This window comes from Abrus precatorius, unplaced genomic scaffold (genome assembly GCF_003935025.1).
Source record: "Abrus precatorius isolate BTA unplaced genomic scaffold, Abrus_2018 Scaffold8, whole genome shotgun sequence".
Lineage (NCBI taxonomy): Eukaryota > Viridiplantae > Streptophyta > Magnoliopsida > Fabales > Fabaceae > Abrus > Abrus precatorius.
In genome coordinates this window covers 32,779,420-32,794,043 of record NW_020874428.1, presented here as the reverse complement: position 1 = coordinate 32,794,043, position 14,624 = coordinate 32,779,420, and the positions used below count along the sequence as shown (strand labels likewise).

At 33.5% G+C, this 14,624-nt stretch overlaps 2 protein-coding genes across 3 annotated transcripts; one reads left to right on the top strand and one right to left on the bottom strand.

Annotated features, from left to right (window-relative positions):
* Window positions 1-434: 434 nt before the first annotated feature.
* On the bottom strand, window positions 435-7,526 carry LOC113846588 (subtilisin-like protease SBT2.5). Of its 2 annotated transcripts, none has more exons than XM_027475036.1 (12): window positions 7,330-7,526; window positions 7,140-7,194; window positions 6,773-7,035; window positions 6,094-6,238; window positions 5,599-5,993; window positions 5,240-5,335; window positions 5,083-5,155; window positions 4,499-4,784; window positions 3,107-3,432; window positions 2,607-2,874; window positions 1,676-1,957; window positions 435-1,192 (listed from the first exon to the last, which is right to left on the bottom strand). In XM_027475036.1, the coding sequence occupies exons 3-12, from the start codon at window positions 6,949-6,951 to the stop codon at window positions 786-788; spliced, it is 2,457 nt and encodes an 818-aa protein (XP_027330837.1). In that variant the 5' UTR covers window positions 6,952-7,035; window positions 7,140-7,194; window positions 7,330-7,526; the 3' UTR covers window positions 435-785. The 2 variants fall into 2 exon arrangements, with proteins under 2 accessions (XP_027330837.1, XP_027330836.1); XM_027475035.1 differs by having other exon boundaries at window positions 533-1,192; window positions 6,773-6,990; window positions 7,087-7,194; window positions 7,330-7,466.
* A 5,307-nt stretch (window positions 7,527-12,833) lies between these two features.
* On the top strand, window positions 12,834-14,624 carry LOC113874744 (pentatricopeptide repeat-containing protein At1g11290, chloroplastic-like). Its single transcript, XM_027512957.1, has one exon. It carries the CDS (start codon window positions 12,864-12,866, stop codon window positions 14,622-14,624), a length of 1,761 nt encoding a protein of 586 aa, XP_027368758.1. The 5' UTR covers window positions 12,834-12,863.

Below are 14,624 nucleotides of genomic sequence, written 5' to 3'. Positions count from 1 at the left end.
AAGAAGTCAAGACCGTTTATTTATTTAGAGGGAATAGTTACTTTATTCCTTAAAATTATAATATTATTCACTTTAATCTTTAACTTAATAAAAAAACTTATTTTAACTTTTAACTATAAAATTTTAAAGAATTTTCTTTCACTTTTATTCATTTTATTAGTGTAGTTTTTGTCCTTAACATTAAGAAGTAAAGTAAAAGAACTATTAAAACATTTTACGAACTTAAGTCCAAAGGAAACTTTTATAAAATCGAAAAATAAAGTAAATAACAATTCCAATATTAAATCAACGATTTACTGCTTTAAACAAAGATAAACTCTTAATACTTGGGTCCCCCACGAGAAAAACCGGTTCCTTCATGTATAGAAAGAAAATCGTGGTTTCCTTCTTTCAAATTATGACGGCAAAACAGTGGAACAAGAGAGTGAGTATAGCTAGCGAATGTATAGCTTTTGTAAGATATACGTTGTGGCATTGAAACCTTATATTAATTATTTCATGTATTACACTTGCAGTAAGCAAGCAACTTTTGGGGAATGGGGCAGATACATGTAAGAACTTATGATGAAGCATTCCAAGAAATCAGTAGACAAGATAAGCAAAACTTTATAAGTGGAAGAAACTAGGAGTGACGACCCCCTTACACCTTCTTACATTTACACCTATTCATAATTCAATATCATATGTTATATTTTTAGACTAATAAATCTAGCGCCATACCTTATTCCCCACAAGTTACAAAGAATATTACAAGCATTGCTTTCCTTTGGTGTGACCAAACTAGGCTATCGTCTGTATCCATTGGCCACGACAGGAATCCTCACCTTGTGCCCTCTGCTTCCTTTCATTAAGACCTCTCCAAAACTATAGGTTCTGGTAATGGAGCGAACCGTGAGTGTCACTGAAAACTGACGCGATGCGCCTGCTTTGATGGTCATTGCAGGAGGGTTGACTTCAATGGCAACAGCTGGTTCCATTCTGGCTGTGATCACATAAGTTTCTTCATCGGCAACATTTGTGACAGTGCGCGTGACAACTTGAGTTCCCACAAGATGGGAAATTGTGATAGATGGAGTGTTTAAATTTGATGGTTTGCCCATGGTATTGTTACATGGGGTATGAGTGTAGTTCCTTATCTCATGAACATCAATGTTGGGTGTTGTGCACAAGAAGCTTAGGTAATCCATGTATCCTGCAAATTGAAAAGCAAAATTGGTGAACCAAGTTTACTATTACTAATATTATTGCTACAAATATTAGTCCACTACCATAACTATTTTGGTTTTACCCTTTTGTTTTAATACTAAATTCAAACAAAAGCAGAAAAATGGAAAAGAGAAAATTGCAGCTTTGGTTAGATATATTTAAAAACTTATTCTAATTACATTTCTATCCCTGTTTTTTTTTATTAGTTTCATCAAGATTCACCTGCAGCATTCAAGTTGTCATGATTTTCAGCCAAAATTTCATTTTATAGGATTTTTTGTAGAAATCTTTTCATATCACCAACGAGCCAATACTGAGTTCAAAGAAATTTCATGAATTAACTAGAATTCTAAGCTAGATTCGAAATCCTGTTTTCAAGTTTAATTGGAAATTAGTCCAAGACAAAGAAAATAGTTAAGATACAACAACTATTTTCAGAAATCTAGTGATAAAGAAGAAGAAATCAAACCTGCATCAAAGATGAGTCCAGGGTCCAAGGCAGCTGTTGGATCAACATGTCCACTCCCATAATCAAAGGGAGTAGCTTTGACCAGCTTCATAGTTTCTGTTTCAGAAGTTTGCTGGGCTAAAAGAGGATTCCCTGCTCTATCTAGAGTTGTTGAGGTTGTCATCAAGGCTGATTTAATGGCAGCAGGGCTCCAACGTGGATGCTTCTGCTTTATAAGAGCAGCAATTCCAGCTATATGTGGTGCAGCCATGCTAGTTCCTGATATCATTGCAAATCCCTCACCTACACAAGCAAAAAATTGCTAAAAAAGAATCAATTCTTTATTCTATAATATACCACTAAGTTTTTCTTCTACTTCCCCTCTCCCTCCCTCCCCAGTCCCCTTCTCAATCATGCAATAATTCTTTTAATAATATGAGGGAACCATTACACATCTCCCCATAATTTAAAGCAGAAAGTACTAGAAATTAAATTTATCTACACATAAGCTTAAAACAAAGGGAAACCATAAACATCAGAGTCTTATATTCTTAGTCTGAGCATATTTAGTTTGACTGGTTTTTTTATACAATGTGCATGTTCTCATTTTTCTCCCGGGAGGATGTCACATCTCATGTCTGGTTGACTATCTTGTCTTGTCTTAGTTATTGATGATTTCTCATATTATTCACACAAACCAAAGAAAAAGAAATGCTGCTTAAAGCTGTAATGCAGCATATCTTCAACCAAGTGCTTGCTCCTATGAACAAATTCTGAAGTTCAAAGATTTACTTTTTTGAGAACATTGGAATTGAACAAATCTACAAATACCATACCTCACCAACCTATTTGAGCTAAAGCCCAGGTAGTGAAATAGAAATGTACAATTGTGGGTTGATTTGTTAAAGTAACAACAACAAAGAAGACACAATTTACTCAGGCCTTTACTCACCAACATAATTTGGCTCATCAGTCCCATTTGGACTCCAAGCAGCCCAAATCAATGAACCAGGAGCTAATATATCTGGTTTGAGAAGATCTGCCTCTTGGAAGCTGAAATCCTTTATGTTTGGCCCGCGAGCAGAGAATAATGCCACCTGTGGTGCAGATTTATGCAGAATAGGCATCAAACCATCGCCAATTTTACCCGTACCTTTGAAACTCTTCACTCGTCCAGTCCAGTCTCTTGGTGTTGAGATATTATAATAATCTACAAGCTCCTGAAAAAATAACAATTTGCAATAGTTTGATGATAAGTAGTGCAGATTTTATGATCATAAACAAAAATAAAATCAAATTTATAAATGAAAATGTAGAGCAATGAGATAAAAACAATGGTAACTGAGATAAGTACTTGACTGTGGACTAAATTATGCGCAAAGAGAAAGCAGATTTAGAGTCAAACTCAATCCTCATCTACATAGATATATCAGTAAAGATGAGTCTGATTACCTTTGAATTGGTGACATCTGTGATAAGAATTCCAGGAAGGCCAACTGGGACTGGATCAAATTTTGTTCCAGGGGAAACATTTTCAACACAGAGAACAAATCCAACTGCACCAAGGGCCTTTGCTGTTTCTGAGACTTTCTTGATTGATGCAGTGCCAACAACAAAGTTGAAAGAATATCCACACAGAAGAATATTTCCCTTTATCAAGTTCTTGTTTAAAACTTCTGGTCGTTGGCAATCTGTTGGGCTGTACTTCATAACTGAAGAATCTAGCAACACATCATTTGCAGCAACCAATGTGTATGTTTCGTTCAAATGCGTGGAAGCTGTACAAGCCATTATGCATATTTTAGCAATAGACTGAATAGTGAGTACATAAAGTATATAAGGGGGAACTAACAACAACAAAAGAACTGTGGACTTCCATAAATGTGCTTTGCCATGTGAGCATGGATTTGCACAACACGGAAGTGACCTTATTGCTTGAGGAAGAACTCATGAATATCGCTTTGCAACCAGCATAGTGTTCATAGCTAAACTCCAATATAATAAAACATACTTAATTGGTGAAGATAGTCAATATGTATACAATTCTGCCAATATTTCATGGTATTATGTATACAAGTTAGTGCTTAGTATTTTCAAGTAGTCTCTAACTTCATCAATCATTATCAATAACCTTTTATATTCCTGGGAAGTATTCACTCCCTTCTACATAATGTACATATTGAAAACCAGAAGATATGTTGAAAACCAGTCTAATACATAGCAATGTCAGTTCAAGTTATCTAGGCTGTAATGTATTTTATTTAGCATCTTCAGCTTAAAATAAAAAATAATTTGCAAACATGCAACAGACCATGTTAAGTTGCACACATTTTTACTTATGTGATGAGACTTATCTCACTAAAATGCATCAAACCACCTAAGACGAATGCTAATCAGCAATCAACAAATTTGATCTATATTTAATCAACCAAAGTTTATTCAAGGAATACTAATACTGAATTATTTCATTCTGTCTACTACTTTATCTTGACAAGTAATGCTAATAAATGCATTTTTCTGGCTTTAGAGAAGGAAAATATGGAAGAATATGCCATGCCTTAGTGCCAAGAAAGTGCTATCTTTTTTTAAATGGTACCCAAGAAAACAAAGTTTAAGATTAAGAGAAGCAGTAACTGAAATGCGATTTGTTCTACTTGAAAATGTATTTTTGCTTACATGTCATTTCTTTCCCTATTTTGGAATGGGAAAGTTAGTTTCATGTTCCATCATCAACTAAAAAGAAAATATCTGTCAAAATCTTCCACATTGTTCTCCCTAGTCCCAATTCCAATCCATTAAAAAAATTGTACATCTGAAGACATAGCTAGAAGTTGGAAAACTCACGTGATAACCCAATTCCAGCTAAGGTTTTTCCATTTCCAAGGATCAAATGGTTTTTATATCTACGATCATCAATTGCAGCTGCAACAGATGCTATCCATGGACTATATGAAACCAATGTCTTAGGAAAAGGACCACCATTTCCAGCAGCCTGTGCAACAAATACACCAGCTTTCACAGCTCCAAGAAGTGTAGCATCAAAAGGGTTCAAAAATGTAGTTTTGGTTTCTGCTGGAGGACTGTTGGGTCCAACTGAAAGGCTGAGTATATCCACTCCATCAAATACAGCCTGCAGACATTCAAACTTCGTAAATTAAAAATGTAGAGATAAAATACCAGCAGTAAAAGAAAATGAGATTGTATAACAAACTATCAAGGCAAATTGCTGAATTTTATTTTGATTGCTGAGATTTACTACCTAAAAATAGTACGGCAAAAACATCCATTCATAAGTAATTTAGCATGAATATATAGTCTAGGTAAGAAAGCAAATAATTTGTGTTTGTACATGAAGGGTGGGAGGTAGGGGACTATTTCATGTATTATTGAATCAACATAGAAATATAATAAACTAGTATACGGTATACCTGATCAATTGCAGCAACTACATCTGCAACAAACCCTCCAAACAGTCTATACAGTGCCTTGTACGCAGCAATCCTGCAAAAGATACACCAAATGTCAAATGGAACAGAAAGGACTGAGGTTCCCAGTTTTAAATCAATGAAGGGTGTTATTCCTCACCTGGCACGGGGAGCCATCCCACTTGCTTTTCCAAATTCATGGCCATGCATCCTCACAGGAATTCCATTATTTCCTGCTGCAATGGAGGCTGTATGACTGCCAGATGATGCAGGGAAAACAGAGGGACAGTTAAAAAAATGTTACTAGAAGATATGACTTTAAACACGACACCTTGAGTCCTAATACTATCCACTTCAATTGCTTCAAAGGCAAGAATGAAGAATTAATGTTACTGTAAGTTCTCGTGATTTGCTCATAAGCAGGAAATGACATGTTATGAGCTATTTCAATCTTGTACGGAGTACACAAAGAATTCCAAGGGAAAAAGTTAACAAATAAAAAAGGTGGCAGGGTCTAACCTTCCATGTCCATCCCCATCTAGAGGGGATGCAAAATCAATTGACGGGTTAAATGCCCCAGCAGCTATTGCAGCTTGGGCAAAATGTTGTGCTCCAACAATCTTCCCATTACAGTAACTTCTTTTAGTTTCTGGATCAGCTTCACATTTTCCTCTATACTTTGGAACTGGTTCGTATGGCTCAGTATTATGAGTTGCAAAGCTTGGGTGGTGGGGATAGATCCCTGAGTCCACAAATCCAATCACAATGTCTTCTCCAGCCCGATCAAAGCCACCTCCTGTTGGCCATACCCCAGTTGGAAGCCCTAAAAATTGTGGGGTATGTGTTGTAAGTCTCTTCACTTTCCAGTCCCTCTCAACAGATTTTACTCCAGGGGCATGTCTCAGAGTTTCTGCCTACTAATATAAGGGGGTAGCATAAGGAAATTAGAGAAGAAATGAATTCAAAATATATTAGTTACTAATAGAATAACAAAAAGATAATAGAAGACTTCACCTGTTCTGGTGAAATATGAACAGCAAATCCATTTATAAGATGCTTATAGCTATAGAGTTTCTGGTATGTCCCATGCTCAAACAGCAACCCCAAAAGCATGTCATGTTTTTTTTCAAGATGACGAGCGTAAGAAGCAACCAATTCACTGAAAGAAGAAGTTTAAAGTAGTACAAAATGTGAGCAACCACACTTTCCACTATGCATTTCTTGGTTCAAGACATACTAAAGGAGAAAATAACATAAAAAGAAATTAATTTTATGTAAAATGAAAAGTGTTGTTCAAAACAGAGTGTGGTGGTGATTATTACATTACTTTTTCTCAAAAACGAAGAATAAAGAAAAATCACCAGCTGTAAACAAATTGTTCACAAGTTACCCTATACAAGAAATATAAATATATCTACTTCTTACATAATTTAGATTTCGAAGAATAACTTTATCTGAGCTATAGTCGAACAGTTAAACCATTGCTACCTTTGTCGTTCCTACTTCATAAGATTGTCTAAAATAAATTATTAAACTCTTCGAAAATCTATTCACATGTTCACCTCAGCCAGCAAACAAGTCCAATCCAAAACTCAAAGTGGTATCTTACCGAAGGAATTAAAAAAGTTGTCAAAAGAACATATCTAAGAAGTAGTAATAAGAGTTAAGAGGAATATATGCATTATGCAAGTACCTTGTGGTATCAATTTTCTCATCAGATTCCACAGCAGTAGCTTCAAACCCATCAATACCTCCAGCATAACTTATAATAGGCTCACCTTCAACAGTTACTACATAAATCTCAGCACTCACAGAATCCAGAAGTGCAGCAGATAGAACAATGAATACACACCCAAACCCCAACAATCTCATTTTCACTAATCAAACCCCAACCCAAATATCTTCCGAGATCTGTGGCAAGTCCAACCAGTGACAACCAGTTAGACCAAATGGTAACTGAAAAAAAAACACGAAAAGTAAAAAACAAAGCACAAGTGGGTTGCATACATTAAACTGGGAACAACCCTTTTGAAATTTGAGGTCAAAGCAACAAACTTTACCAATGTGTACTCAGTCTGATCCAAGTAGCAAGCAGTTGCTGAGTCATCACATAAACTGGAAGCAGTATAAAAAAACACGTGAAGCTGGAAATAAATGAGAAGAAGAAAGGAGTAATGAAGAAGATGAAGGAAAGAATCGTTGTGAGGAAGAAAAGAAGAAAAGCAAAATGAGCATGGTTAGTGCACGTACTTGACTTGATTCACATACACGCCAATGCACTCACATTGCAGTGATGAAAGATCTAACGGTGACTGTTCAAGACATGGAATGGAATTTGAAGAGTGAAGAGTTAGAGAGTGTTAGGGTTTGATTTGCTTGATTGAATGTGAATGGAGTGAAGTGAGACTAAGAGCATGATGGGTGATCTTGAATCTTGCTCGATGCAGGGAAGTAATATTAATATTAATCAATATTAATAATTAATTGTTTATCATTATTATTGGAATCATTTTGTCTGCGCTGTTTGGATTTTAATTAATTGAATAAAATGAATGGATGCTTTTATTTATTTTATTTTATTATTTACTTTTAGCAATATTGTGAGGTTGGGTTTCTGCTTTGTTCGCAAAATTAATAGTAATAATAAAAAGGTAGGAAGGGGACATTCGCGCGCAAGCTGTCGGAGACGGTTGATGTCAAAAGACGTCAATGCCCTTCATATTTGTGGCGTTTACGCGTGTCCGAAATCACAGGGACGGAAAAGGGTCATATTATTATTATTATTATTATTCCATTTTACATTTATATTATTACGCTCACACTCACAATCACAACTCACAAAAGTCATTTACTAAAATTTAAGAGTTAATTTTCAAAGTTATTTATTTCATTTTAGTTTTTCAGATTAATGTACGTTAGTTACTAAACCCGTGATTATTTCAACTAGATCTGTGTTTTTAAATTTAATTTTTTAAATATAAATTATTGTGTTAAATATATTAAATTTTTTTTTATCGCGCACCATAATTTTATCCTACAATAAAAAATACATAAAAAAATTAATACATGCCAATTTTTTTTTCTTGATCCCTTTTTGTAGAGATAGAACTAGAGATTTTACACATTTAAGAAATTTATTCTTGTTTCAGTTAAAGTAAAGTATATATTACTTCAAAATTTAATCTTTAATTTAAACATTTAAAATTAATACATTTTATTAAAAATATTTGTTTATGTTAAATTTATAAACATGTGATAAATGTTAATTTAATAAGATTTTACCATGTCAAGTGCTTAAATTCAGTTTTAAAAATTAAAATTAACATTTATCATTATATTAACATTATACTTTATATGTTACAGTCTCATCTTAAAAAAACTAAGAAAAGTAAAATGCATTATAATATATATGTCTTAGGAATACCTACCAAATCAATGAAAAAAAAAAAGATCAACATAATATTTATTTTCTTCTCTACGGTAAAAGTAAAATACAGAAAAGACAAATTACCTTTTTTTATTTGTCTTTTATTTGTAAAAGTTGTATTTCTTTCGTTAAAAATAACTTTTTCCTTGAAAACCTAAATGTCTTTATCAGAAAATATTGTTTTTTTAGCTTCTTTTATATTTTTCTATATTAAATAACCTGCAAATTTACTTATACTCATTTATTTATTTATTTTCTCTTCTCTTTTCTTTCTCAAATCAAGCAAAATAATATCATCGTAAAAAATTATTGAAACTCATTAACAAAATCATAATATTTCATAGGGTTTACTGAATGTTATTAGCATTTTTTTATTGAGCTAAACAGCCTTATATTTAAGTAAGAGTTTACATTTAATGTTTTATGAGTAATACATTTTATATTGTAGTCAAATTATGTATTAGTAAATAATATAATAAAAATGTATACAATATTTTTCTTGAAGTTAAATTATATAAACAATATCGTTTCTTAAAGAAATTGACATCGAATCCCTTTGAGATTTATTCTGTCTAACAAAAAACATTATTGTATTTTGATAATTATGTTATTACTATTAACTTATTAATACTACTTTAATTAGTCATTCTCCTGATCCATCTGGGGCACCCTTTCATTATTTCCATTGCCGCGTAGATGCAACTTTCTATAAATCGATGGGAAACATTAATAAAGAAGTCCCAAACTCCAAATCCTAGCAACCTTAATTAATAAAAAAATTCTTGGGATTTTACGTTTGGACACTACCATAATATGATTTTGATTACGTTCATGACTTTGCAAATTAAACAATGAGGGTTGTAATCATTATGGTGCTATTGATTGTGTATATTATCAAACTTTGTCCATGTGAACGTTTCGTGAAAATATATTTATTATTGTTGAGAGTCAAAAGGAGTTTAGGTGAGTAGACTGAAAGAAAGATTTCTGTTAATGTTCATAGTTGATGATTGCTGGTTTGAATATTTTTTTAGCAAATGCATAGGATACGCCATATCTATGTAAAAATCTTTAATTAATTAGGAATAACCAAGCATAATATGAGTTATTAAACCCATTGCTGATAAATGTTCATGATATAGTTTTTTTTCCTAACATCATAATAATATCAAGTTGTTGAAACTTTAATTATTTATTTTTTCCTAAAAATGATAGCACAACGAGAAATAAGTCTATGTAAAATAGATCACAAATTTAAATTACCAAATCTTGAATATTAATTTTTTTAAAACTTAAAAAATATGAGTTAGAAGTTTAAAACTTAATTTTTATCCAATTTTTTTTTATTTTTTTGGATAATATTTAACCCAAAAAAATTACAATAGGAAAATTTGGGTGAATAAGAAAATAAAAAAAATGAAATTCAGTAAAAAAGGGAAAAATACCTATAAAACGTTTTTATTCTTCATGGAAATATTTTTCATAGTACTGAAATAATTAAACAAGCTGATTCATGGATGTACCCCAAAAAAAAAGTAAAAAATAAACAAAAGAAAGCCGATTAATAATGACATAATTTCATATGTGAAATGTGTAAAATAATTTAGTTGGTGCTGTGATGTTGACATTTACATCCGTTTTAAGTTATATTAGCCAAAAGTTACCCTATCCACATTTTTGTTTTTTGATAATAAAATATAAATGTACTAGTTAAACAAAATAATAGAATCCAAATATTAAAAATGGAAATAAAGTGCAAAAGATTGATAAAAATTGTTGCATAACCAGAGCCAGTGAGTGTTAAGAGAATGGATAGTGAGATTATATCCTTTGGAAGGTCCATTAGGATAAAGAAAAGACATTTTGTGAAATTCATTTTCAGTAATATCCCAGAGGCTTTATTAATTATAACTGTAATAGTGGAACTTGTAAGGGAAAGGAACAAAAATGCAAACGTAGAGTTTCAGTTCTGCTCTGTTATTCGGAAGAGGAAAATGGCAAATGTTCAGAGAAAATTAAGTTTATTTCTTAAAGGGTTGGTTTCTGCATTGCACATGTTGGGAGACCCACTTGCCTTGTCTTTATGTTTATGCACCACATGTGATCTAAGATGCCCTTACCGATTAGAGAAAATGAAACTAGACGATTCCAAAATATCGATCATGATTCATGAAATGATGAATAAAATACACAAACTTATGCAAAATTTTGTTATGGGTAGATTTTTGGATGAATCTATAATGTTACAAATGGATTATGTCTTGTCAGAAGATGTGCAAACACCTTCACAATATTGTTGTTTATCATAATGACTAATGTTTTCACCATATAGTATTGCTAGACATTACAGTGATAATAACGTGCTTTCCATTACCCAAACTTTATCAACTTCAAAAATCAATAGCCACCCATCTTTAAACTATAAATAAATAAATAACATTGCATGTGTTTATTGTACACTCATAACCATACAAGCATGCTCATAAACCATATTTTGTGAGAATCATGCCTTCAAATTTTCATGACTTAAAAGAGCGGAAAAAGGGCCAAGAAAGAATTGAAAAAAAGTGATGCTTTTCTAGTATTCTACGTTGCCAGTTGATTCATAGCTGTCCGGTAAGAAAACTATAATTAGTGATTAGAATTTCAAAGTACTATGATTAACAAATATAAGTGCAATATTGGAAACTGCAATAAGGCACCACTGTTATTGATAAAACTTTTGCTGATTTTTATTTTTTCTTCACACTCTTAGTTTCTACCCATGTGTAATAGGACGCCCTATTGTTGGTGGATTCGTTGAAAACGACATGCACTCATTCATAAAATGGGGACAAAAGTGGTTGTCAAATGTGACAAAAGCCACCTGACTTTTTGATGCCAGTTAAGGACACATAATCACCCCAAATCATCTCAACTTTTCTACCCATTTACCCCTTTAGGGATTTTCACGAGTCATAGTTTTGATCAGTGTTGATGAGTCATTGAATTTGTTGAATTGACCCCATTTTTTTTTACTAACCGTGTGATTCACTGAATAATAATAGTTAATGCAATCCCTATCTAGACCCTAGTAAGAGCTTTAACCTTTTTTATTTGGTCCATGCTTAGAGAGTTGTGATAATTAATCCATCCATCATGGGGGGAGGTGGGCTCTGAATTTCATTATTTTAATTGGAAAGAATCACGGAGAAAGTAATGTCTTTATTGTTGGTGTTCATGGTTTGGCGTTATTCTCCACTGCTACGCTACACTCGTTGAGTACCTATCAAATCACAATTACCCTGATTAATGAACAAGGGAAAAAAATCAGAGAAAGATACTATAATAATGAGTGCTTTCTTTCATATGTCATTACCATATTTGAGTAGCTAAACATCAAAATTGGAGGGAGGGTTGATGTTCAATACATTGTGCTTTGCTAAACAACTAAACTAAACCCCATGATATGATGATGGATTCTTAATAGAAGGTAAAAACTTTGGGTATTTTTTAAAAATCAACTTTACTCTATATTCAACTTATCCCTGAAGTTTTTATCAATGCGATTTTTACACTTTTTATATCCTTTGCTGTGCAAGTTTGATTGACATTTTTCTAAGAAAAAACTAGTAATTGTTTTAAAGGTTTTCTTTTTCTTTCATGAAGCTGTAAGAAATAACAAATAATCATTTTTCTAAAATGAGCTAACACAAATGCGCATTACTTTTGCTCCATCTGTCAATACAGACGTAATGGAAATGGATTTATTTGCCCTAAAGACATTGTTTTCACAACCGATTTGCTAGGCATTTAAAAGGAATTGATAATGAGAGACATTTGTAAAAGACCCTGAAATGAAACTTCGTGTCAGTCCAAATCATTCATTTGGGCAGGCTCAAATCAAATATTAGGCCGTTGAGCGCATAAAGTTCAAAACCATTCCTTTTATATATTAATGGGCTTGTTGCCCATTTAACAGAGTAATTTGCAAATGATTGTGGCTTAAACCTTCAGGAATTTCAGACCAAAAACAAAGCGTTTTAGGTATTTGTTGACCAAAAAGAGGCCATAAGGTGTTTGACCCAAAAAAACTCAAGGTATAGATTTCGTTGGACCAGATAGTCGCAAACATTTGACAATTGAAAAAATAAATAAATACATATTCGCTAAACAAGACTAAACAAGAAGATAGTGGTTGACAAAAACAGAAAGTCCTAGTGTTTGCTGTCAGATCCCCCTAATAAGTATAGAATGTTCTGACCCAAAAAAAAAGAAAGAATTATATAGAATGTTGATGAAAATTGGTAACCTTGATTTGTATTCCAAAATTTCCACTGTACTATGTCTAGTAGACTGATTCCCTCTCCATTCTCCGATGATTTTGGAAACCATTGGGACACTTCTGCATCAATGCTCCAAAACGAAGGCTTTTTGCCTTCACACTGCTGTCTTGAAGAAAGGGTTGCAATCCCATGTTTTCATTTCAAACCAAGTCCTCAATATGTACGCAAAATGTGGCCAAGTCTTTCTTGCGCGCAGGGTGTTTGATGAAATGATTCAACGTAACATAGTGTCTTGGTCTGCTATGATATCTGGTTATGATCAATGTGGGGAGCATTGGATGGCACTTAAGCTGTTTTCTCAAATGCAGTTGCTGCCCAATGAGTTCACCTTTGCCAGTGCCCTCAGTGCCTCCGCAAGTCTTGTGGCATTGAAGCAGGGGCAACAGATTCATGCACAGTCTCTAAAATCTGGGTATTCATCTGTCTCCTTTGTTTCCAACTCACTTATCACTATGTATATGAAGTGTGGTCATTGTAGTGATGCTTTGTCAGTGTATTCCAATTCAGCAGGTCTAAATTCTGTTTCCTATAATGCCCTGATCAGTGGGTTTATAGAGAATCATGAACCTGAGGAAGGGTTTGAAGTGTTCAAGCTTATGCTCCAACAGGGTTTTGTTCCTAATCGATTTAGTTTTGCGGGGTTGTTGGGGTATTGCACCAAGTCAGATGATTTGAGAAGGGGAATGTCATTGCATTGCAAAGCTATAAAACTTGAATTGGACTCCACCCCTCTTATTGGAAATTTAATGATGACAATGTATTCAAAGTCTAATTTTGTAGAAGAAGTGGAGAAGGCCTTCAGATTGATCAAAGAAAAAGATGTCATTTCCTGGAACACTCTAATTTCTGCTTTTTCCCAATTTGATGATCAAGCTAAATGTCTGAGGTTTTTCAAAGAGATGATGAACGAATGTAGTATAAAGCCAGATGACTTCACTTTTGCTAGCATCATATCTTCCTGTGCTTGGCATGCTTCTATTCGCCATGGAAAGCAAGTTCATGGTTATCTATTTAGAACAAGACTATGTTGGGATGTAGGAGTTAATAATGCTCTAGTGAACATGTATGCTAAATGTGGTTCAATTGGACATGCGCATAATGTATTCAATAGAATGTCCTATCACAATCTTGTCTCATGGAACACCATGATTGCTGCCTTTGGAAATCATGGGCTAGGTGAAAGAGCAATAGAAACTTTTGAGCAGATGAAAAAAAGAAGGGTAAAACCAGATTCATTTACATTTATTGGTCTATTAATTGCTTGTAATCATTCAGGGTTGGTGAGAAAGGGTGAATTATACTTTAATTCTATGGAAGAAGCATATGGGGTTACGGCAAATATCGAACATTTCTCATGTCTTATTGATATGCTTGGAAGGGCTGGAAGATTGTCTGAGGCAGAAGAGTACATGAAGAAATTCCCTCATTGGAATAATCCTGTTGTATTTGGGAGCTTGCTTTCAGCATGTTGGCTGCATGGGAATGTGATCATAGGGGAAAGCCTGGCTAAGCAGCTTCTTGAAGTTCAACCTGTTACTACTACCTCACCTTTTGTCTTGTTATCAAATTTGTATGCTTCAGGTGGGATGTGGAATGACGTAACAAATGCAAGAAAGAAGTTGAAGGGTAGTGGATTAAGGAAAGGACCAGGCTATAGCCTGATTGAAGTGAAAGGAAAACATGACAAATTCACAATAGGGGATTTTTCTCACTTAAGAATTGAAGAGATTAAAAACGTACTTGGAACATTGAACTGGTCGATTGATACAATTTTCTCTGATGATATAACATAG

Bases quoted from the DNA above. Each gene is read 5' to 3' on its own strand.
- LOC113846588 (XM_027475036.1), bottom strand. From the start codon at position 6,951: ATGAGATTGTTGGGGTTTGGGTGTGTATTCATTGTTCTATCTGCTGCA. The intron at 5,994-6,093 runs GTGAAGTCTTCT...TTATATTAGTAG, and splicing joins TTCATATTTCACCAGAACAG to GCAGAAACTCTGAGACATGC. The intron at 5,156-5,239 runs GTGAGGAATAAC...TATCTTTTGCAG, and splicing joins GGGATGGCTCCCCGTGCCAG to GATTGCTGCGTACAAGGCAC.
- LOC113874744 (XM_027512957.1), top strand. From the start codon at position 12,864: ATGATTTTGGAAACCATTGGGACACTTCTGCATCAATGCTCCAAAACG.